This window comes from Ornithorhynchus anatinus, chromosome 8 (assembly GCF_004115215.2).
Source record: "Ornithorhynchus anatinus isolate Pmale09 chromosome 8, mOrnAna1.pri.v4, whole genome shotgun sequence".
In the NCBI taxonomy this organism is placed as follows: domain Eukaryota; kingdom Metazoa; phylum Chordata; class Mammalia; order Monotremata; family Ornithorhynchidae; genus Ornithorhynchus; species Ornithorhynchus anatinus.
In genome coordinates, this window is record NC_041735.1 from 625,520 (window position 1) to 650,294 (window position 24,775).

The following is a 24,775-nucleotide window of genomic DNA, read 5'->3' on the forward strand; positions in this document are numbered from 1 at the left end:
CCTTCCATCCAGCAAAGGCAGGACCAAGGACAGTTGGGCATGTGTCCAATGTGGCAGTTCCCAGAGAAGGGGCTTTGGGCAGGAAGGGCGGGAAGGGGGTAACAGATGTTGGGGTCATGGGAATCATTTGGGGCCGGGGGTTCAGGGGCTAAGACACCCATATCAGAGGGACTGGTCTTCCACCTGGGGCTGATACTGACCTGAAATTTTTCACGTGGTCCTCCACTGTGGTCAGCTCCAGAGCGCTGTTGACTGCACTCACATAGAACAGGGCCTGTGTGGATGAGCCCCAGTTGACATCTGTGGATGGAGGAATTCATTCAATTGTATTTATTGAGTGCTTACTGTGTGCAGAGCACTGTAATAAGCGATTGGGAGAGTACATTACAACAATAAACAGACACATTCCCTGCCCACAATGAGCTTACAGTCCAGAAAGGGGAAAACAGACATTAATATAAACAAATAAATAGATAAATAGATGAATAAATAAATAAATAAATAAATAAATGGCAGATATGTACATAAGTGCTTTGGGACTGTGCGGGAGAAGAACACAGGGAGCAATCAGGGTGACATAGAAGGGAGTGGGAGAAGAGGAAAGGGGGGCTTAGTCAGGGAAGGCCTCTTGGAGATGTGCCTTCAACAATTTTTTGAATGGGGGAGAGTTACTGTTTGGAAGATTTGAGAAAGGTAGGAGCAGGCTCAGCCTGGTGAGCTGCCTCTGGCTCTGGGTGGACATTCAGGGGGATGGGGTGGCAGGGAGATGGGGCAGGGCAGGAGGCGACTGATGTGGGGACCCTAGGCCTTGAGCTGGTGATTTGCTTGGCGAAAAACCTCCCCAAACTTCTCTAGAAATGCAGAGAAACACAGCTCTTCCTCTGTGCCACAGGTTTCCTGCCCAGACTAGCAGGTGAATTAGAGCCCACAGATTCTTCTGCTGGGTGGAAAGCACCAGGGCAAGGAAGATAGTACAGTATATCCTGGGGGTTCCAGAGCACCCCTGCAGTTTTCTAGACTGTTCCTGTGGGCCCCAAAGCCCTCGGGGAGTTCTAGAGCACTCTATGTGCTTCAAAGTGCCCCCGGATTTCAAGAGACTTTCTGTGTGTCCCAGGGCACAGTTAAGGGTTTTAGAAAATTGCTCTTTGTTTTTTCGTGCACCCTCAAGGGTTCTAGAGCTTTCCTGTCTCTGACTAACTCTGAGCTTCTATGTCTCTGAGAGCCTCTGAGCATCTCTGAGAGTCCCTGAGTATCTCTGAACACCCCTCTTAGTCTCTGAGCACCCTTGAGCCAGCACCTTCCCTTCCCCCGATTCCTGGGATGGGAATCTGGGCCCACCCCCCAGCAGAGCTCATAGCTCCTCTAGACTGGAAGCTCCTTTTGGGCAGGGTACAGGTCCACCAACTCTATTAAGAGCTTAATACAGTGCTCTGCACATGGTAAGTGCTCAAAAAATCCCACTGATTGATTGACTGAAGGAGATGGAAGCAGGCATGAAGAGCAAGTATCCCGGCCTGGTCCCCCACATCCGGCCCTCTCCTCCCCCAATCGCCAACTCACCGGGTTTCTTGTAGGTGACATAGATGTACAGGAAGAACTCGATGGCGTACGTGATGACGGCCGCCCACCAGTTGATGACGAACATGACGGCGCAGCACAGCACGGCCCCAAACAGCGATACCCACATGTTGTAGATGCCGTAGGCTGGTCTCCAGCCTGTGTGGCCAAAAACCATCTTTGGGCTCTCCCACCCTGCCCTGCCCTGCCTCATGCCCCATCCCACCCAAGGGTAGATCCAGCCCCCAAGGTGAGTCAACCTGCCCCTCCTAGATCTCACATTTGGCCCTGCCCCAAATCTGCACCTACCCCTGCCCCGATCCTGCATCAGCCCACATCAACCCTGGCTCCACCCCTACCCCTCCTGCGGACTGGCCAGGCTGGGTTTTCTTGGAGCAGAATTGCCCTGGCAAAAGGACTACGCTCCTCCCCCGGCATTCCTGTCCATCAATTAGTGCTGCCTGGGGATCTGGGGGCCTGGTTTCTGGGGGTGGGAATGCTCCAATTCCAGGGTCCCAGCCCAGACCCACTCACCAGGAGACTTGGCATATGAAGCATGGAAACAGGAGAAGTTGATGAGGGCATAGGAGGCCAGAAAGAAGTTGGAGATGATGGGGGCGATGGCATTGAGCTCAGCTGTGAGAGGGAAACATACACACAAGCTGGAGTGGCTAACGGGCTGGCGGGCCTGGGGAAGCCAGAGGGGCTTGAGGGGCTGGATCTGGGCAGGTCTGCAGTTCCTGAGGTACTTTTCCAAGCGCTCAGTTCAGAGCACTGCACCCAGTGGTTGCTCAGTACAGTGTACCATATTCAGTGGATGCTCAGTAAAGGGTACTACACCCAGAGGATGCTCAGTACAGGGAACCACACCCAATGTGAGCTCAGTACAGTGTAGCACATTCAGTGGGTGCTCAGTTCCAACCATTCAGAGGAGTGCAGCACCAGGTGGGGATGTTTCAGAACGTTTCCTGAGACTGTCGGGGGGGAAGGGAGGAAGGAAGGAAGGGGAGGGGAGGCGGCGAGAGGGTCTTTTCAAGTTTATCCTGTCTCCCCAGCCATCCCCTCTCTCTAAATTCCTTGAGATCAGGGATCCTGTCTACTCTACTACCCAAGTAGTTGGTACAGTGCTTTGCCAAGAGTAAACACTCAATAAATACTATTGATTAATTGAATGATCCTCCCCTGCTATAACTCTTCCCTCACCAATTACTCTATATTTTTAACCTCTTCCTGAAGCCCCCAGTGCCCCCTCCAATCCCTGATGACCTTGCTAACTACTTTGTTGATAGAATGGCAGCCTTCAAGCATGGACTCCTCAGATTTCCTCCTCACCTCCCCAACTCCCTCCCCACCACCTTCGTCATCTCCCAAGAGGGCTGCTTTCAAAATTTATCCCCAGTGCCTCCACCCTTCCCCTTCTGCTTTATAAAAATACTTGGCTCACTTCTTCCCTCCCTGGCCACCATCATCAACCACTCACCCTGATGGCGCCTTCTCCTCTGCCTTCAAGCAAACCCTCATCTCCATCCTAAAAAAATCTTCTTTGGACCCCACTGCACCATCTGTCTTTCTCTCCATCTCCCTTCTGATTCTGTCCATACTTCTTGAACAGGCTGAATACATCTGCTGCCTCCACTCCTCCACTTCCTCTCTTGACCCTCCTGAACTACAATCCAGCTTTCAACTGTTTCACTTCACTAGGACCACTTTCTCCAAGGTCATCAATGACTTCCTCAACAAACCTATTGGACCCTACTCCATCTTAATTCTCTTCAACCTCTCAGCTGCCTTTGACACTAGGGACCACTCCCCAAACTAACCTCGGCTTCACTGACACTGTCTTTTCCTAGTTCTCCTATCTCTCTGCCCACTTATTCTAAGTCTCTTTTGTGGGCTTCTTCTTTGCCTCCCACCCTCTAACTGTGGGAGTCCTTCAAAGCTCAGTTCTGGGTCCCATTCTATTCTCCAACTGTACCCACTCCCTTGGAGAACTCATTTTCTCCTAGGGCTTTAACTATCACCTCTAGATGGATGACTCAGAAACCTACCTCTCCAGAACTAATCTCTCTCCTTTTCTGTAGTCTCACATTTCCTTTTGCCTTCAAGACACCTCCACTTGTCCTGCCGATAACTCAAACTTTATATGTCCAAAACTGAACTCATCATCTTCCCTTCCAAATCCTCTCCTCCTCCCAACTTCCCCATTTCTGTTGACAACACCGACGTCCTCCTTATCTCTCAGGCCCACAATCTTGCCTTTATCCTTGATTTCTCCCTCTCGTTCAACCCCCGTATTCAGTCAGTCGCCAAACTTCTGACTATTGGCTGTAAGACACCCAATCAGCTCTCTCTTCCCCACTTATCCTCACTTACCCTTGCTCCTCTTTCACTGCACCCCAGCTTGCAAATTTAATTCCTCTCAAATCAACCTACTAACTATACCGCAATCTCATCGCTCCTTGCTCACACTCTCCCTCCTGCCTGTAGCTCCCTCCTCCTTCACTTAAGGCAGACCACTGCTCTACCGATCTTCAAAGTCTTTCTGAAATCTCATTGCCTCCAGGAGGCTTTCCCTGATTAATCTCCAATTGAATGACTGATTGATTGATCTCTCACTTCTTATTTCCACCCCCTTGTTCTGCCACTTGGAGCTCTCCCTTGTCAACCAAACATTCACATGCTCCCCAACATTTCTGTCCATTATTTTTAAGCTCTATTGCTTCCCCCTACCTGTAATTTACTTTAGTGCTTGTCTCCCCTGCTAGATTGCAAGCTCCTTGAGGGCAGGGATCATGTCTGTGGTGTGCTCCCAAGCACTGGGGATGTCAGGGAATGGTAGAACGGCAGTAGGGGTAAGAAGGGGTGGGGAAAGCAACTATCAGTGGTTTGGATGGGAGAATTGGGGTGGGGGGAAGGATGAAAAGAGTAGGGGTAAATAAAATGGAGGAGGTCAGTTATTGTCCCTTGGACTAGGCCACAGGTGGATATGCTATCTCGGCCTGGACCCAGGGACTCCCACCCCCGTTGTGATGGCAAGTGGCCTGCAGCCAGTCTGTACCGATCAGGATGAAGGCCATGGCGATGATGAAAGTGAGCACGTAGCCTCGCAGGGGCTCATTGTTCCTGCCGTAGCCCTTGGCGAAGAACTGCAGCGCTCGGTAGATGTTGTCCTTGCACAGGGCCTGGGGGCCAGAGATGGTCACTGCCTCAGCCCCCACCTTTGCCCCTGCAGGACTGCGCCCCACCCCACGCTGGACCCCACCCCATTCCACTCCTCCCAGGGCCTACATGGAGGTGGATGCCTGCCCCAACCAGGCCCGCAGAAGGTCTGGCGGTCAGAACATCAGTCTGCTGGGGAGGGGTCGGGGTGAGGGTCAGGGCTGCGCTGCCCTGGGGACGGTACCTGGAAGACCTTTGGGGCGCTGACGAGGGAAGCCAGCGCCGAGGACAGGGTGGCTGAGAAGATGCCGGCTGTGATCAGGGGGCCAAACCCGGATACCATGCTCATGACCTGTTGAGTTCGGGGGCCGCAGGGCGGTCAGAGCCGCTTAGACCCCCAAATGCCATCAGGAGGACAGAGAGGGTGGGGCAGGAAGGAGTGAGGGTTGGGGGCATGGAAGTGAGTTCAGGGAGAGAAGGGGTGGGGCCGGGAGGGAAGGCAGAAGGAGGGGCGGAGGAGGGGGAGGGGCCAGGACACTAAGGGCCAGGGATGAGTGCTGGGATATGGGGAGAGACCTGGGGTGGTTCCCAGGGTAAAAGGGGCAGGGCCAGGAGGAGACGAGACCTAGGGTAGAAGGGAGGGCCCGGAAGAGGCTATGGGGCCAGTTGGGGATGTTTTCATGCCCCCTCCCCGCCACTGCACCTGGAAATCCTGCATCAGCCCATAGCGGCAGCCATGGCTTCCACAGGAGGAGAAGTCATAACCCAGCCCACAGGCTGCTGAGCCGTTGCAGGCACCACTAAGCCCAATGGTAACTGTGTCATTGACGCTTCCCGTGGCATCTCGGACTACACAGGCCCCTGCAGGAGGGACAAGGGTTACCACCATGCCTGGGACACAATACTCCAGCTTGGGACTGGAACACTTCCCACCCAACCTTAGACCCAAAGTCCTCGGTTGGGATGGGATGACGGTGGGAGCGGGGGCACTGGCTCCTTGCTTGCCCCCTGCCAGCCCCACCCAGGGGCGCTCACCCAGGCAGATGGCCACACCGATGTAGACGAGCGTGGTGATAAGAATGGCCAGCATGGTGCCCTTTGGAATGGCATCTTGGGGGTCCTGGAGGAGAGAGAGCAGAGTGCTGTTTATTCTTTTGTCTTTTTTTTGTAATGGTGTTTGTTAAAGGCCAGGCCCTCTACTAAGCACTGGGATAGATACCAGATAATCTGGCTGGACACAGTCCATGTCCCACATGTGGCTCATAGTCTTAATCCCCATTTTACAGATGAGGTTACTATGGCACAGAGAAGTCATGTGAATTGCCCAAGGTCACCCAACAGACAAGTGGTAAAGCTGGCATTAGAACCCAGCTGTGCTCTTTCCACTAGGCCACATTGTTCCTCCTGGACATACCCTAGAAGGACCCTGCCCACTACCCCTCACTGCTCCATGCTCCCCCTGCCCCCTTCCCCCACCATTTTATAGAGGGAATGCACCTCCAGGTCCCCGGAAATATTGGCTCCAGCCAGGATGCCTGTGGCAGCTGGGAAGAAGATGGCGAAGACGGAGAAGAAACCTTCCCCATCCATGAAGTTGGGCCCAAAGTTTTCTGCAAATATCGAGGCTGCGACAGAAACAACAGGAAACACTATCACCTGGAGCTGCCCCACTCTGAGAAATGGAATCACCTTTGCCTCCTGGAGGCCCCAGCCCCACAACCCCTAGTCAAGATGGACCATAGCTCCTGGTTCAGCTCTGTCCTGACAATCCCCCATCAGCCATTTCCTTAAAAATGAACTCCAGTGAGTCCACCATACTGAAGCATTCTCAGTTTGTGCTCAACTTAGGCCCCATGGGATTTTGGGGCTTAGTATGGATGGCCAGATTATGGTTGGTGGGTGCATACAGGGGTTCTGGCACCACTCACCCTGGTAGTTAAAGAAACCCCTCGACTTCTTCTCAGCATTGGAGGGGATGACCGTCCCAATGAAGAAGTTAATAATCGCGATGACAAGAATGATGAGGAGAATCACCTGAGCCTGAAATGACATGCCCACAGGCCATGGCCCATTATCTAAGGCCCCTTGCACCACTGCCCATGTCCCAGGTTCCAAGGCTCATCACCCATGGTCCATGGTCCAAAGTCCATGGTTTGTGGTCCATCACTTGTGGCCTGCCCACTGGAGCCCTGACAGTCGTCTCAGGGCTGGACCAGAGGTATTAGGGGTTGGACTGTGGCCCAGCTGTGTGCCTCCCTCCCCGGACTCTCCAGGACAGAGGTGGGCATAGAGGGAGCCAGTTCTGGCCTGGAACAGCTGCCCCCACCCATGACCATGCCCTACTCCCAGGGCTGCTGCAAAACTAACCTGGTCTTCTTACTTCTGGGTTTGTGGACTCTAGGTCTCTGAAGCCCTGGGGACCTGAATGTGCCTAGGTCCTGTTCCAGGGACCACTCCTCCCTCAACCCTCCCTTTCCATCCCCTCCTCCTCTTCTTCACCCTCTCCTCCTCTTCCTCCCTCATCCCTTCCTTTCCTTCCTCTTCCTCATACTCCCCTCCTCTCCCTCACTCTCCCCTCCTTTCCCTCACCCTCCCCTCCTTTCCCTCACTCTCCCCTCCTCTTCCTCACTCTCCCCTCCTCTCCCTCACTCTCCCTCCCTTCCTTCCCCCTCCCCTCTATCATCTCCAGCCAGCAAGCGGGCACTCCTCTTGGATGAGCAAATTCAGAAAGTGAGCTTATTGGAGTGGCCAGATGGCTCCAATGTCATGCACTCTTCCTCCCGGAACTTCCCAGACTCCCGGAATCCCCTGCTCCGTGTTGAGAGGCTGTAAGGGATCTTGGATTCCTCAGGACCCAAATCCAGACCCTCCCCAACCCACTAGCTGACCCATCCCTCCCCATCAGCCTCCCTGCTGCCCTTTTGGACTGAGACACCCCTACCTTGGCCTCCCACTCCATGCCCGCCACTGAGATCCCCAGCAGAATCACCACGGTGATGGAGCCGATGATCCTGATGTCATTGGTCTTGTCCACCATCAGGGCCTGACTGTCCTGCAGGAAGAAAGAGCAACGCTGACTAGGGCATTCCATGGGGGGGGGGGTGTTCCAGAACTGGGGGAAGAGTACACCTTTGGCATTTCCATAGGGGGCACCCTGCAGCTAGAGACTGGGCATCCCACTGACAACTTAGTTGGGGGGTGGGAGGGAGAGGAGTTGCTGCCCCAAACCTAGTTGCTGCCCCAAACCTACTTCCCTGCCCCTTGGGAAGGGATTCTGGAGAATAGATAGGGTGTCAACTTCTCCTAGCACCAAGATCCCATCTTGTCCCTGACAGATCTGCAGCCCTGGGGTGGGAGGACTCGATCAGTCAGACAGGACTTGCCCACCCTCCTGCCCCTGAAAGAAGCTAGGCAAGTGTTCCCCCAACCGGAGGGCAGGGCCCAGGCCTGCGCTGACCTCCAGGAGCCCCACGACGGTCTCGGCGAACCCCACGACATACATGGCCACGGCCACAGCATTGGCGAAGGCAAAGATCAGCCCGATGGAGCCCCCAAACTCGGGGCCCAGGCTCCGGGATATGAGGTAGTAGGCGCCGCCTGCACAAGAGCAAAGGGTGTAGGGAGGCCATGGAACGGGGGTGCCGGGAGGGGCGCAAAGAGGAGGATGTGTAGAGAGGGCAAGGGGGCCTTCATCTGGGGAGGGCAGTGCCTGGTAAAGTTCTCCGGGGGAATTGGCCACAGGGGGCCAAGTCGCTGCCCTATGGACCCTGGCAGGATATTCAGCTCTATAGGCCCACATGGACCACTGTTGATCTTGGCTTATCATGATGGGTCCTCCACTCCATCTCTCCAGTAGCCAGGTTTGAGGGAGCAGTCAGGCTAGATACAGGGGAGGAGATGGAAAAGGGATGGGGAGAGGAGAGGGGAGGAAAGGGGGAGGATAAGAGGAGGAGGGGGTGGGAAGACAGCATGGAAGAGGGAGGGGAGGAGAGGAGCGGGAGGGAGATGGAGTTGGTTAGGGGGAGAGGTGGAGTGGCTGGAGATAACTGACCCTGGGGCAGCCAGTGTGACTTCAGGGCTGCTAAAGCAAGAAGCCCCATGTCCTATTGGAAAGATTATGAGCCTGGAAGTAAAAGGATGTGGGTTCTAATCCTGGCTTTGGCACTTTTCTGCAGTGTGACCTTGGGCATGTCACTTCAGTTCTCGTTGTCTCAGTTTCCTCATGTGTAAAATGGGGCCTCAATACCTGTTCTCCCTCCTACTTAGACTGTGAGCCCTGTGTGGGACAAGCACTGAGTCTGATCTGATCATTTTATATCTACCCCAGCGCTTGCCACATAGCAGGAGCTTAAATAATACCACAATTATTATTATTATTATTACTGACTCTGGGGAATGACTTGAGTGAGGGGCCGTTTGGACACTCCGGTGAATTTGAATGTCCGTCTCCCCCCGACACACCCATCTCCCCAGCAGTGTCCTTGAGGATCAAACCAACCTTCGGCTTATCCCCTCTGTACATACCTGATCTGGATGTACTCACTCTGTACAAACCTACTACCTGCAAACCCATTTGGGAATTCTCACTCTGTTCACACTTCCGGCCCATATACACCCTTTGCTGGAGAACTCACTCTTTACATACCTGTTCTCTGTGTACCCACTGTTTGCATACCTGCTGCATGCATACTCACTCTGTATATACCTGCTCTGTGCATACCTTCCGCGTGCATACTCACCTGTACACCCCTGTTCCGTGCGTACTTACTGAGTGCTTATTCACCCTGTAGACCCCTCTTCTGCATGTGTGCTCTGTATGCATATCTGCTGTGTGCTTACACACCCTACAGATCCCTTTTCTGCGCACGCCCTCTGTGTGCTTACCTGTTGGGCCCCACGGCCAGTCTGACTGCCTTACCTCCACGCACCACCCCGTTGGTGCAGATGGCGGACATGGACAGACCGGTCAGTGTTGTGACGACCACGCTCAGGCCGATAATGATGACTCCTAGACCTGAAAAACCGCCACACACGGCTGCTTTCAATACTCACCTGGGGAGCTGCAGAGGGGACCTAGACCCACACCCTCCATCCTGGCCATGGCTGCCTCCGGGAGGCCCCTGAAACGTACTCAAATAGATTGGGGGAGGGAAGCGGGGAGTCTGGGGGAAGGAGGGAAGGGAGATCTCCTTCCAGGAAGGATCCATCTGCTGCCCGTGAACTGGACCTAGGAGAAGAAACGTTGCAGTGCTGTGAATAGGCCATGCCCCGGCCCAGGCCCAAGACGATTGGTCCCTCAGGCTGGATGGTGGAACCAGGACTGGACTCTCGGTACCTCTGACTGCTCCTGCCTCTCAGCACCTGGATCCACAGTCCCCAGACCAGAGTGGACCGGCCGCAAGGCCTTTACCTCCTCGCACAAACCCGTTGGTGGCAATGGCGGAGGTGGACAGTCCCGTGATCGAGGTGACAGTGGTGGAAAGGAGAATTATGATAACGCCAAGACCTGCCGCAGGGAGACATAGAACAGGAGGGTCTCACTCCTTTATCCCCATGCCACCCCCATGCAGGCGGAAGTGGGAGTTTCCATGGGAGAAATGGGCCAGGAGGCCAAGCCGGCACAAAAGGTCCTCAGGGAGATGCCGCTGCTTGCTGCTGCTGCTGCTGCTGCCGTCCCCCTGGGAGATGGTTGTCCGGTACCTGTCTGTGGTTTCCTGGGGAAGAAGCCAGGTCACTCAGATCCATGGATGAACATCTATATTGGGCCTCTCAAGGGAGAATAAGAGGGGTGGGAAGAGTGAGGGGTGTTAGATGGTCTATGCTGGGTTACTGAGGGAGAGTCAGGGGTGTTGTTGGATGGTCAAAGCTGCGTCTCTGTGGGGGTGTCAGAGATGGAGAAGGGAGAGTCAGGGGTGTTGGATGATCCATCCCTTACCACAAGGGTGTATATCCAGGAGGGCAATCAGCATATGGTTTCTCCCAGTGTGCTGCTGTCCCTGTCTGAGACAGACTCCTAGGCCAGACAAACACTTGGGCTGAGTCAGGGGCATCACTCAGGGGCTGAGGGGCTTAATTCCACACTTTCATTTGCATCACACCACCTCCCACCATCACACATTCACTCAGAGACAGAAGCTGTCTTGGGAGAGGAAGTGGAGTCAGAGGTGGGTAGAGAAGGACTCTGGGTCCTGGGCTGGCCGGGATCAGGGACCAAGGCCTGGATGGAGGGGCAGCTACCACAGAAGCAGACAGACCTCAACGACAGACAGCTCTGCTCCTTTTTTACCCAAGCAAACCTGCCCCTGCCTCAGGTCTGGAGCATCAGCCTGGTGATGGACAAATCTTGAGGGTGGGTCCAGTGGTCACGCATCTCCATTCACCCAGGGACCTGCCCTCATCCCTGCTGTGCCTTGGCACCACCAGCCAGTCAGACAAATAGGCAGGTAGACAGATGGACAGATGGGCAGACAAGCAGATAGATGACAGAAGGACAGACAGGTGGATGGACAGACAGATGGACAGGCAGGGTGATGGACAGGAGGGCAGGCTGGCAAATAGATATGTGGGCAAAGAGACAGGCAGGGGGATGGACAGGTAGGAAGACAGGTAAACAGATGGATGGACAGGCAGGCAGACAGGCAGATGGACAAGAGGCAAGCAGGGACTCATGATATCCCTGCTTCCTTCTGCACAGCCACAGTTACCCTGACCAGGGCCTGAGCTGTAATGAGAGAGGAGTCACTCAGTGAGTGTTCTCCAGCCTGTCAGTTCACTCCACACACCAGAATGGCCCGGTTTGGAGTCATTCCTGCCAGCAACCCAGGACCGGCCCACAATAAACAGCCTCTCCCAGGCAGGCTGGGGCCAGGCCGTGTGAGACCGGATTAAAGTTCTGCTCCTTTCTCCATTGGCTGAGCAGCAAATGAGACACATTAGAGAGAATTGCTCTCACCCTCTGTTGCGTTCCCACCTCCGGGCACAGAAATGGTTCTTGATGATGTCCATAAGGCACTAAACTGCCCTTAAAAAGCTAATTTCACATGAAGCCATGGGGCCAGATGGGAGCCGGCCTAGAGTCACTGGCCTGGAGCCAGCCTAGAACTGGACTAGAGTAGTGCAGTGGAATCAGGTCAGAACCAGCCCAGAAACAACTCAGAGCCAGACCAAAGCGGAGCAGTGCAGAACCAGCCTGGGACCAAACCACAGCACTTAAGAGGAGGCCTGGAGTCAGCCCAGAACTGTCCCAGAGCCAGACTGGAGCAGCGTGGAACCAACTTGGAGCCAAACCAAAGCAATTAAGAGTTGGCCTAGAATCAGCCAAGAAAAGGCCCAGGACCAGCCCAGAACTAGCCCAGTGTCAGACTGGAGCAGTCCAGAGCCAAACCAAAGCAGTTAAGAGTCAACTCACAGTCAGCCCAGAACCAGCCCAGAGCCAGACCAAAGTCAAACGGGAGCCAGACCAGAGCCAGCCTGCAGTCTGTCCAGAGCAGAGCTAGACAGGAGTCAGTTTGGAGTCTCCTAGAGAAGCACCAGTTGGTGGGCGTAGATCCCTTTGGGGCTGCACTCTGTACACTACCTCAAAGCCCACAGGAAGCTCCAGATCAGGGAGAGGGTGGGGCTCCCCAGGCTCAGAACAACCTGGGGAAATGGTGTTGCTCAAGGCAGCATCTCTGTGGACCCTCTTTAGGAAATTGGAACCCTGGGGGTCCTGTGTGTGGACTGGGGGCAAAGGTGGTCCCCAGGAACAGTGGTTGAAGTGCTTGGCCCTGGGGTCCCTCCCTGGAATGGGGATGGGGGCATCTGTTCGGACGGGTGCACATGCACCATCAATGGAGTGACTGGGCCTCAAGTTCTACTGGGCCCCATGGAGCTGGGCCTGCAGCCCTTTTGACTTTGGCTCTCTGAGGGCACGGGCATCAGAACATGGGCCAAGGTTGGTTCTTCCCAAGGAGACAGCCCTTCTAGCTCCCAGAGGGTCAGTGTCACCCCCATCAACAGGGGCAGAGGGGCAGGGACCTCATAACAGTTAGTGGCTCGGGGCTGGTGTGGTCTGATTTGGGATTGGGAACCCTGGGCTGGCTCCTCTAAATAGCAAGGCTTCTTGGAGGGGAGGGGATAATCTGGCAGAGACTCACTAATGAGATGGCAGCTGGAAAAATCCAGTCATACCAGGTTAATCTTTCACCTCTCCTTCTCTCACTTTTCCCCTCTGACAGCCCAAGGGGAAAGACCTTTATCCGGTTCCCATTTAGCAATGACGAGGCAGCAGCAGGATGGGAGAGGGGGAGGTGTATGCGTGGGGGGTGCTGGAGGTTGTTATTGGTGCCAGCAGTAGTGAGGGGGGCTGAAGTAGGGGACTGTAGGTGGCAGCAGGGGGTTGGGGAGGGGCTGGAGTTCCCTCTCCATCCCATAGTACTTATTTACAGAACTTCACCTCTCTACCATTTCCCCTTTAAGTAGTTCACTTTAATTTTGATCTCCCCCAGTAGACTGTAATCTCCTTGTGAGCAGGGTTGGTGTCTACCAACTCGACTGTATTAAACTCTCCAAAGCACCTAGTACGGTGCTCTGCTCATAATATTGAGCTCAATAAATACCACTGATTGATTGGCAGAAGGGGCTGGGACCTGAGGGTGGCAGCAGGGGGTTGGTAGGCTGGGGATGGCAGCAGCAGGGGGGCTTGGGGCTGCAGCTGAAGCAGGAGACTGGAGGTGGCCCAAGGGGATGGGTTGGGGGCTGGACGTGGCAGCAGGGCTACTTGATGGTTCCCTCCCTTGGGGGCACAGAGAGCCACTTACCAATCCCAGCTTGGCCAACGATCCAGGAGAGACGGATAAACAGCATGACTCCCCAGATATTCAGCATGCACCGAACCTGCCCACAGGACCAGGGGAGACCATCAGTCCATCACTGACATTTACTGAAGGCTTACTGTGTGCAGAGCACTGTTCCAAGCCCATGGGAGCATACACTGAATTGGTAGGCACAATCTCTGCCTTCAAGGAATTTACAATCTAATGATGGAGGCAGACATTAAAATAAATTGAAGATAGGAGAAATCATAGAGTATAAGGATATGTACATAAATTGGGGGTGGAGGTGGATGAGTACCCAAATGCTTAGAATACAGAGACCTCAGTGCATAGATGATACAATAGGTAGGGAAAATAGGATGGGGAAGTGAGAAATTAGTCTGCAAAGGCTTCCTGGAAGAGACGGGGTCTTAGTGGGGTTTTGGAGATAGGAAAGGAATTGTTCTGTCCTATTTGAAGGGGGAGGAAGTTCCAGGCCAGGGAGGATGTGAGCAAAGGGTCAATGGTGAGAGAGAGATGAAATTGGCATGCAGTAAATAGGTTGGCATTAAAGGAGTGAAGTGTGTAGGCTGGGTTGTAGTAGTTCAGCAGGTACGGAAGGAGGGGAAAGGCTGACTGAGTTCCTTAAAACTGAGGTGAGGAGTTTCTGTTTGATGGAAAGAGGAAGGGGTTGTTTAGGAGGCATGGGGAGACATGTCCAGAATGACTTTTTAGGAAAATGGTCCTGGCTGTAGAGTGAAGTATGGAGGGGGGAGAATTTACAGGTAGGAAGGGCAGCAAAGAGGCTGATGCAGTAGCAGAGGTGGAATTAGACAACACCAGGCAGAGAAAGCAGGGCAGTGGGGGGATAGGACTCCAGGGCTATCACTAGGTGAGGAAATCCAGGGAGGGGAACCGGTGGAGCACAGTGACTCAAGACTCCCCCAGGAAACTTCTGGTTCCCACCGAGCACGATGCCATCACTCACCAGAACACCCTTCACCCAGCCGAACTTCACGGAGTTGCCAGCACCATCCTCATCCAGCCCTCCCGCCGGGCTGTCCCCGGTCGGTCCGTCTCCGTTGCCCACCCTGTCTGCCGAGCCTGGGCTCACGGACACATTCTAGAATGGACACAGCAAAAAACAGCCCCATGTGGATCGGGTGGACCAGAGACTAGGCTAGGGTGGAACTGTGCAATTGTCGGATCCAGATCAAGGAGGCCTGCACTGAGATCTTGTACAGGTTACTTAACCTCTTTGGGCCTTTCTTTTTCTCTTCTGTAGAAGCAGTGTGGCCTAATGGATAGGGCAGAGGCCTGTGAGTCAGAAGGACCTGGGTTCTGATCCTAGTTCTGCCACTTGTCTGCTGTCTGAGCTTGGTATAAGCCACTTAAACTTCTCTATACCTCAGTTTTCTCATCTGTAAAATCGGCATTTAGCAAGCTCCAACCCAATTTACTTGTGTTCACCCCAGTGCTTAGTTTAGTGCCCAGCACATAGTAATTGCTTAACAAACACCACCATTATTATTACTGTTATTATTATTATCAATGGTTAGATGATTCCCTTTCTCCCATCCACCCAGGGGTCATGGTCTTTGTCTGACCTGGCAATCTTGCATCGACCCCAGCGCTTACTATGTAGTAAGCGCGTAAACGATACCATTGTGGTTATTCTTATGAGCTTTTCTCCATTTAAATATCACTGTGCTGTTGCCCTAGACTCCAAACCAAGGTGACCTAAGAGACCGATCAATGCGTCAACACGGCCATTTAAAACTATGGAATCCCGTGCCAGTGAAGCATCGGGGAGTCACAGAGTCCTGTGGAAATAGAAAAGTCCATCAATCACATGTCCAATAAATAGTTTTCAGTATAGATAACTTCCTTGATCATGGGGCTTTTCCCCACTGAGGGGTTGATTTCTCTTCCATGTGATGCTTTTTTATCCCCTCCTCATTTCATCCTTACCTTCCCCTTATTGTCATGAACCTCCCTCCCTCCTTGCCCATCCCCTCCCATGTCACCTCACAAGCCCTCCTCTCCCCTCCTCGACTCACCTATCCTACCCCACACCCATGCTTCCCCCTTTCCCGACTGCCACACCAATCTCGTCTCCCACTACTGCATCCCCACTTCCCTGCCCCTGCCCTTGCTCAGAGCAGCTGCTTGAACTGAAAAGGAGGGGAAGGAGAATTCCTGGGACTGAAGCTACCACCCAACCAGCAGCTGCAGGGCTGGGTGGTGCCATCTCCCGGTCAGGTCCCGGGCAGGTGCGTGTGCTGGCAGGCTCCATTATGGACTCCAGAGCTCTGGGTGGGCCAGGTTGGATGGGGCTTTGTCCACATGGGACAGTCCCTGCACATATTTGTCCCGAGGGACTGTTGTCCAGACACAACAATCCTTCCTTATACGATGCCCGACCCTGCCCTTCTTAACAGTAAATACTGTTGATTGATTGACTTGGTTAAAGACCAAGTTTCTGCCACTGTTTGAACCCTTCATCACAAAGCTTAGCAGCTGCGGTTGGACAGTAGTGTCAATGGTGCTTTGACAGTCCAAGGAGGTGCCAGGTACAACTTCTCCCCTGAAGGCTCAGTTCCTGGAAACTGGCTGCCTGGGAGGGAGTTACTAGCGTGGGGAGGGGGCTGAGCACAGTCAATCCCCTTTCACCTGCAGCCTCTGGCCAGCCGGGCAGGACCGGTCACCTGAGCCTTGAATGCTTCCAGAACCTTTAGAGGAACTAAATCTAAAAGTTGCAGGAAGATGGCCACCATCTTCCAGACCACTCTTAAACACAAGAAAGTTGAGAGGGTCCCCATAACAACTGTAGACAGCTGGTTTAATTAGGACCTGTCTTAAACCTGGGAGTCCACCTCAAAAGTTACCGGGGCGGGGGGCAGCTGTGTGAGGAGAGCACTGTACTGAGGACCTACTATGTCCAGAATGCTGAACGGGGCACTGACTGTGTGCAGAGCTCTGTACTGGACTTCCCACCGTGAGCTGAGCAGAGAGGAACTTGAAAAACGAAACAGAAGTAGAAGATGCAGTTCTTGACTTCCAGAAGCTCAAGTCTGTTGGGGCCGGCAGATGATACATAAATCAAAAGCTCACACCATGAACGAGTAGCAGCAAAGCCAAAACTAATACAGGCAAAAGCAAAAAATGAATGAATCAATGAAGTAAATAAAAACGTTTTACATGGCTATAAAGTGGTTGAAGAGATGGGGTGATGTGTCTGCCAACTCTGTTGTGTTGTACTCTCTCAAATGCTTAGTTCAGTGCTCTGCATATAGATAGCCCTCAGTAAATTTGATTGATTGATGGGGAAAGTGGAGATCAATCAGGGAAGTCCTCCTGGAGGAGGTGGTTTTTCAGAAGGTTTTGCAGGTGGGGAAGGAAGTGGTTTCCCTTCAAAATAATCTAAGGCAGAGTCTGCACTAGCAAATGATGCAGATTTTTCAGGCCTGAAAATATCCCTCTAGCCTCAGTTAATGAAGAATTTCAGGCATAGGGTATTTTGGCACAAATGTAGGTGCCTGTGGCAGGTGACGCTTTGGCCTGGCCTGTTCCCTGGGGAGGCCTGGGATCCGGGCTGGGAAAGAGAAGATTCGGCACAACTCACGCTCCCAGGACTTTCTGCCCCAGGGGGACGGAGCTCTGCCACGGCCACCCAAAACCGGCCATTTCCTGCCTCCCTCTTGAGTGGTGCCACTCACACTCTTCGGCCATAAACCTCGCCCCAGCGGCCGCTAATGCATTCTAAATGCTGGTGCCCGCGGGCCTAGTTACTCATTGACTGTGCGACTGACTGGGGCGTGCGGGACTGCGGGTTGAAGTCAGGTTCACTCTCAACGGCAGAGGCTCCCGGACACCTGCCTCTCTGTATGCCTACTCCGGGAGCGGGGGAGGAGGAAGCAGGAGGAAGGAAGGGCTAAGGTGGGAGTAGGTGCCGGGGGCACGGGCAGTGGGAGGGAAGGAGTCCCAGCCCCAGCCGCTTGTTGACCCTGAGCAGGCCTGCAATTGGGTGGTCTATATCTCCCCAGGGCTGGCCAGGTGGTTTGGGGCATAAGTATGGTCCGCTGGGCAGGAGAATGCTGGCGAGAGCCCCCTCAGACTGAGGGAAGCAGTGCGATTTGGATCCTGGACCTTGACCCTGGGCTTGAGTCGGTTTGGGCACAGGACCCCTGCCAGGGCATGGTCTCACCCCACCAGAATGGAGCTGGGGGAGGCAGGATGAATTTCAGTCAGTCTATCAGTCGTATTTATTGAGTGCTTGCCATGTGCAGAGCACTGTACTAAGCACTTGGGAGACTACAACAATATAACAGACACATACCTTACCCACAATTAGTTTATAGTCTAGAAGAGGAGACAGACATTCATATAAATAAATGAATTACAGCTATGTACATAAACGTTGTGGGGCTGAGGGATGAATAAAGGCAGCAAATCGGGGTGATGCAGAAGGGAGTGGGAGAAAAGAAAATGAGGGCTCACTTATTGTTGCTGAATTGTACTTCCCAAGCACTTATCAGCCCCAAGGAGACAAGAGCTCAAAATCAGGCGAGTATTATATATATATATATGTATATTATATATTTTCTCTTTTTAAAATTTATTTTTTTAATTTGAAAGCTTTTTTCCCCTTAAATTTAGGGAAAACAACATGTGTTTTATGGGGCTGACACTTTTATTCCAAGGTCTGGGAATTGGGGAGGGAGGGAGGGTGCCCAACCCGATCTTAATCTTTCAAAGCACTGCGAGCCTGCTACGCTTTTGGCATGGCTTAATGGAAGGAGCACAGGCTTGGGAGACAGAGATCATGAGTTCTAATCCCAGCTTCGCCATTTGTCAGCTGGGTGACTTTGGGCAAGTCACTTAACTTCTATGTAAAATGGGGATTTAGGCTGTGAGCCCCAGGTGGGACAACCTGATTTCCTTATATCTACCCCAGCACCTAGAATAGAGTTTGGCACATAGTAAGTGCTTAACAAATACCACTATTATTATTATTGTTATTATTACAGGGCTCTGCACATAGTAAGCGCCCAATAAATACGATTGAATGAACGAATGAATGAATGAATGAATGGAAGGCTTCTTGGAGGAGATGTGCCTTCTAAAGTGGGGAGCATAATTGCCTGTTGAATATGAATAGGGAGGGCATTCCAGGCCAGAGATGGGACATGGGTGAGAGGTGGGCAGCGAGATAGATGATGTCAAGGTGAATAGGTTGGCATTAGACGAGCAAAGTGCACAGGCTGGGTTATAATAGGAGAGCAGCAAGGTGAGGTAGGAGGAGGCAAGGTGATTGAGTGCCTTAATTTTTCAGATTTATAACCAAGAACAGCAGCTGTGAGGTGATGGGAGTTATCATGGCCATGGCCCAGACTTCAGCTGGGACTCCTGACATCCCCTTCCCAGTCAAAGTCACCCCCACATCACCAGCCTGAGCTCAATCTTGAGGGCCCCCCGAATCCTGCCCTGCCTCTCACCTGTTGGTTTGAGGGCAAAATGGGCAGAGCCGTACTCTCCAGCGAGGTCAGCCTGGGGCTGGGATGCTGGCAGGAGCGTTTTCCAGGAGAAAAACGGGATTTGGATCTGCATCCCCCAGGACCAAGCTAGCAGGGGCCACATCTGGGGCCCTGGGCACTTGATCCAAGGCCTCCTGATAGACAGGCTGAAATCCCAGTCTTTCCCCCTCCCCTCCCTAGTCCCAGCCCCTCACCCTGTGGCTGCCCTTAGAGTCCCAAAGACAATCCAGTTGGGTCAGAGTGAGGTTGCAGGGTCAGAGTGGAGCCCCTAACCCCCAGGTAGTACCTGTCAGTTAGATAACCTCCTGGCCAATCAGGAGAAGTCAATCTCACACACCTCCTCCTTCCCAACCACTACCCAGCTCTTCTAGGCTGGATGTGACTAAAGGCACCAATATCAATTTGTCTGATCATTAGCAGAGTATAAAGCAGATCTCCTTGGGGCCTGGAATCATGGTAGAATCTGAGCTGCTGCTGCTGCTGCTCCTGCAGAGCTGGCCCATAGTAATAATAATGATGGCTTTTGTTAAGCACTTACTATGTGCCAAGCGCTGTTCTAAGTGCTGGGGGGAGGACAAGGTAATCAGGTTGTCCCACGTGGCGCTCACAGTCTTAATCCCCATTTTACAGATGAGGTAACTGAGGCACAGAGAGGTTTGCAGCCTTGACCTTGGCTTTACTGGATGTTGCTGACCAGCCTGCAAACAAAGTTGTCACTTCAACCTAGCTCTAGAGCCTAGTGACCTCTGAGGGAAGCTCAAATCTGCCTGCCCAGGCTGGGCTCTCCCTGGCCCAGGATCAATCCCCAGGAGTTTTGGAACATGAATTGTCCAGCATCAGGGGGAACCAAGTTCCCTGCTCCCTCTGGCCCTTTCGTCCACTCTGCTGTCTCATCAGTCTAGAAGGTCCAGGGTTTGGAGGGGGGAGAGAGGGTGGGACAGGGACGACGGGGGGTGGGGGGGATGGGGACAGAGGGAAGAGAAGGCAGAGGGGGCTGAACCCTGAGCTCATTTCTATGAACACTATCTAGAACTTGGTTCAGATTTATAATAACGTTGATATTTGTTAAGCGCTTACTATGTGCAGAGCACTGTTCTAAGCGCTGGGGTAGATTCAGGGTAATCAGGTTGTCCCACGTGAGGCTCACTGTTAATCCCCATTTTACAGATGAGGTAACTGAGGCCCAGAGAAGTTAAGTGACTTGCCCACAGTCACACAGCTGACAAGTGGTAGAACCGGGAATCGAACCCATGACCTCTGACTCCCAAGCCCGGAGTCTTTCCACTGAGCCACGCTGCTTCAGTTTCCCTTTTGGATGATGGTTTCAGATGGGGAAACTGAGCACAGATGAGAAAGAAAATTCACTCATTGCTATTATCAGCATCATTCATATTTATTCATTCATTCATTCAATAGTATTTATTGAGCGCTTACTATGTGCAAAGCACTGTACTAAGCGCTTGGGATGAACAAGTTGGCAACAGATAGAGACAGTCCCTGCCGTTTGACGGGCTTACGGTCTAATCGGGGGAGATGGACAGACAAGAACAATGGCAATAAATAGAGTCAAGGGGAAGAACATCTCGTAAAAACAATGGCAACTAAATAGAATCGAGGCGATGTACAATTCATTAACAAAATAAATAGGGTAACGAAAATATATACAGTTGAGCGGACGAGTACGGTGCTGTGGGGATGGGAAGGGAGAGGTGGAGGAGCAGAGGGAAAAGGGGAAAAAGAGGGTTTAGCTGTGGAGAGGTAAAGGGGGGGTGGCAGAGGGAGTAGAGGGAGAAGAGGAGCTCAGTCTGGGAAGGCCTCTTGGAGGAGGTGAGTTTTAAGTAGGGTTTTGAAGAGGGAAAGAGAATCAGTTTGGCGGAGGTGAGGAGGGAGGGCGTTCCAGGACCGCGGGAGGACGTGGCCCGGGGGTCGACGGCGGGATAGGCGAGACCGAGGGACGGTGAGGAGGTGGGCGGCAGAGGAGCGGAGCGTGCGGGGTGGGTGGTAGAAAGAGAGAAGGTAGTGCTGCTACTGTGGGAAGGGCTGCTATGCCAGGCACTTGTGGTATGCAGAGCACTGTGCCAGGTGCCCCTTGGGTGCAGAGCACTGTATTGGGTCTGAACGAGCACCCCACTCCCTCCATGCCAGGAGTCAAAGCCCCACCAGTGAACAAACAGCATGGCTGAGTGGATAGAGCTTGGGCCTGGGAATCAGAAGGAATTGGGTTCCAATTCTGCCTCCACCACTTGTCTGCTGTGTGACCTTGGGCAAATCACTTCACTTCTCTGTGTCTCAGTTAAGTGAGGATTAAGACTGGGAGCCCTAGGAGGGAATAGGGCAGTGCGGCCAGTGTGCAGGCGCGGGCTCACGGCACTCACCTTGGCCAGCTGCTCGTGCAGCTCATGCAGGCTGGGCCGACTGAGCTTGGCACCGCTGACGCTGCCCGTGTTGCGGTAGTAGTCGATCCTGGGCACGGCGTCCAGCGTGTTGCGGCCGAAGGTCTGCAGGTAGCAGGCATCACCGTGCGCATCGGAGGCATGGAGGCTGCCGTCGGGCCGCGGCAAGAAGCCGTCGAAGCGGAAGCCCCCCGCTGCCCGGTTCTGCGCTTCGCCCCCAAACGATGTCTCCTCGTAGTGTGGAGGGTCACTCAGGGCCCCTTCCGGAGAGCTACCCTCGGGGCCCTCGGCCACAACGTTTACCTGAAAGCGGCCCGAGGGGCTGGACGGTGTGTCCAGGAAGGCACTGGGGGGGTTACTTGTGGACATCTCTGGCCGCGGCGGCACACTCGCCCCTCTGCGCTTGACTCTTACCCCTGGCTGCGCTACCTTGGCGGTTGGCGGGGAGGGGATCTTAGCCGAGGACTTGTTCCTCTGTCCACTTCAGGGAGTCCTCAGAGCTGTGGCATCAAAGAGGCAAATTAAATTCTTTACAGACATGACCCGGGGGGTATATAGAGGGGCAGAGTTGAGTCCTCGCTCGGCTCGGTGAGCCTAGAATGCAGAGCCCCAGCAGCCCCAAAGCCTGGCAAATCCAGGATTTTCCCTCTCAGCACTCTGCCCCAAGTTTTTCCAGAAAGAATGGCTTCCTGGATCCCTAAATGGTTAATAAGTAAATGCCTAGGGACTGCCGGCTGAGGTCCTGGCCAGGGTCTTAGCCAGCCCCAGGACACAAGAAGCTGCCCTCTGGTCCAGTCACACAAGTCAGTGGTTCAGAGGGGCAGGGCAGCCCCCCAACCTTCCAAGGGCCAGCAGGGTTAGTGGCCTTCCATGAGACCAGGGGCGGGTCCCGAGGAATGCCTCTCGCTGGCCTTGGGGAGCAGGACTCACCCAACCCTCTCACTTTAAATGCTCATGCATCCAGCCACTGACCAGGACAGGCTCAGATGGCACCCTCTGGCAAGGAGGGCTCTGCTCCCCCCCACCCAGGTTTGGCGGGGTCAGCTGGCCAGGGTCCTGGAATCCAGGGTGGGTGGGCATCCAGCCCCTGGGTTGACCCCTTCCACCCTTGGGGCCAGTGGCTGCTCACCTCTCACTGGGTTGCACCGTGGGCCAGAAAGTTCTGACTTGCTGGTTGCTGGGACCCCGTCAGGGGGCCACACTGGGATGAGGCAAGGTGGATGTGAGTTCTGGGCAGGTGTGATGGCCTACCTGAACTTGGGTGAGGGCAGCACTGGGCTATCAGTCTCTCTGTGCTGGGGCATATATACCCCCTGCCAAGGCCCCCCCCCCCCTTAGTCCTCCCTCCTCCAGGCCTCCTTCCCAGCAGGGCCCATAGGGCGATCTTTGGGATTGGCTGGACAGAGCCTGCTGGCCCCTCCCCAGCACTAGCTCAGGGTCATTAAAGACGTTGAGGACGGCTCTTTCCGGGGTGGGAAGAGAACGATGTGGAGGTGGCATTGCCCAGTCACGCCTGTCACTCTTCAGTAGGGGGAGAGGAAGGCGAAAGAGAGCAGAAAGCCAGAATAGGAAGACTCCTGCTTACAGATTCCAGCAATGGACTAGTGCCCCAGCTAAGAAGATGATGGGGCTGGTGACCCCCAGGGTTCCAGCTGTGGGAGCGGTGGAGCTGGTGTTTCCCAGGGTCTAGCTGTAGGGGTGGTGGGGCTGGTGCCCCCGAGTTGCAGCTGTGGGGATGAAAGTGTTGGTGCTGCCCGCCGCCACCCTGGATCCCAAGCCAGAGACATCATCCAGTAGGCAGGTGGGCAACTTAGGGTTTGGAGTCCTGCCAGTGCAAGTCAGTGCTGGGCCCCCAGTCCAGTGCACACAAGTGGGCTCACCATGGGGCAGAAAGGCTAGCAGCTAGGCAGCGGCGGCAGTTTTATTCCCTGGCTCCAGAATGCAGGCACTTGCATGCCTGTGCTCAGAGGGGAAGGGGAACAGGTGTAGCAAGGAGGACCTAGTCCCACCATGAACCGGAGCCATAAACCAGCCCTCCCGCTCCCACCCCTACCTCCGGGGGCAAACGAGTCCTTGAATCCCTTCCTCCATTAATGATTTCTCTGGGTCAGGGAGGTATGGTCATGGGCTGCCCCAGACTCCGCCCCTGGGCCCCCAGCCCACATGTCAGCCTAGGGAGTGTCAGAGCAGGGATTTCTGAGGGTCTATGAGTGGGGTGAGCTTTCTGGGCCCAGCCCCAGCCCCACATGGCTTCAGTATCCAAGCGGGACAATCACAGGCCTCTCCTCCACATCTGCCCCTCTACACTTTTTCCACTCCCTGCCACTCCCAGCTCCTTCCCAGCCAACCAGGCCCCCTGACCAGGAAATGCAAGCCAAGGACCCCTATGGGACTGAGGAGAGGGGACAGGGGTGCTCCCTGGCTTGGTGCTCGGCTCTCAGAGGCCCCTGCATCTGGCATCATGGGGACAGTGTTGCCTTGCCACCTTGGGCCTGCAGGAATCACATTCATAGGTAGAAGAGAGGGGCACCAGCCCAGGAAACCCCCTAGTTAGGGCCAGGCTAAGGGCCTGGTGGCATGGCACATCCCTCCAAATCAAGAGTCTTTCCCCTTCTCCCACTTAACCCACTCACCCACAATGTCCTGGAACACAGGGAAAATGGAGGTGGGGACTTGGAGGGGTGAAGGGGGAGAAGAGACTAGGTGGAGGAAAGGAAAGAGGCCAAAGAAAAGGGAGACAAAGTGGAGAGAAGAAAGAGGTGCAGAAGGGTTCTGGGCTGAAAGCCCCATGTGTGTCTACCTTAGATTAGATGAGTTGCGCTAAGAGAGTCATCGATCTATCAATCAGTAGGAGGTATTTATTGAATGCTCACAATGGGGCAGAGCATGGTACTGAGCACTTAAGTCTACTAAAGGTCCACATCCATGGAACTGGTTTCATCCTTGACTCTTTGCTGTTGGTCTGCTCTAATAACCAATCGACTGCTCAGGCCTGCACACTTTTCCTCCAGAACCTCTCATGGGCAAAAGCATCTTATGAATCTGCCCCTTCCTCTCCACCCACAAGGCACAGCCCTGGGCCAAGTGTTGTTACGTTATTATTGTATTGGCCTTTTCATTGGTCTTCCTGCTTCCAGTATCTCCCTTCTTCAGTCCCTGCCATCTGGATCATCTTCCTGAAACGTGGCTCAGGAGGACACTTCTGCCCTCTCCTCAAAACCTCAGAGAAGCCACCCTCCCTCCTCAGCATCAAGCCAAGATTCCTGGCCATCAGCTTCAGATATAGCTCCCTTACAACATCCTCACCTCTTGTTCCCCTGTGAGCAGGGTCTTCCCC

The 24,775-nt window shown here is 53.9% G+C and overlaps 1 protein-coding gene across 3 annotated transcripts in view; it reads right to left on the bottom strand.

Moving 5' to 3' along the window:
- The window catches only part of SLC12A1 (solute carrier family 12 member 1), a 29,369-nt gene extending 6,666 nt beyond the window's left edge, over window positions 1–22,703 (bottom strand). Inside the window, exons 1-17 of one of the 3 annotated variants that reach the window (XM_029071077.1) lie at window positions 22,568–22,703; window positions 21,421–21,938; window positions 14,497–14,631; window positions 13,515–13,590; window positions 10,127–10,222; window positions 9,635–9,730; window positions 8,174–8,313; window positions 7,658–7,768; window positions 6,645–6,756; window positions 6,214–6,341; window positions 5,752–5,836; window positions 5,420–5,577; window positions 4,961–5,068; window positions 4,616–4,739; window positions 2,092–2,193; window positions 1,561–1,716; window positions 201–300 (exon numbers count right to left, since the gene is read on the bottom strand). In XM_029071077.1, coding sequence (XP_028926910.1) covers window positions 201–300; window positions 1,561–1,716; window positions 2,092–2,193; window positions 4,616–4,739; window positions 4,961–5,068; window positions 5,420–5,577; window positions 5,752–5,836; window positions 6,214–6,341; window positions 6,645–6,756; window positions 7,658–7,768; window positions 8,174–8,313; window positions 9,635–9,730; window positions 10,127–10,222; window positions 13,515–13,590; window positions 14,497–14,631; window positions 21,421–21,807 — 2,114 coding nt within the window. In that variant the 5' untranslated portion in view covers window positions 21,808–21,938; window positions 22,568–22,703. The remainder of the gene's footprint in view (window positions 1–200; window positions 301–1,560; window positions 1,717–2,091; window positions 2,194–4,615; window positions 4,740–4,960; window positions 5,069–5,419; window positions 5,578–5,751; window positions 5,837–6,213; window positions 6,342–6,644; window positions 6,757–7,657; window positions 7,769–8,173; window positions 8,314–9,634; window positions 9,731–10,126; window positions 10,223–13,514; window positions 13,591–14,496; window positions 14,632–21,420; window positions 21,939–22,567) is intronic. The other 2 variants (XM_029071079.1, XM_029071078.1) reach the window with 2 other exon arrangements.
- Between the last annotated feature and the right edge of the window lie 2,072 nt (window positions 22,704–24,775).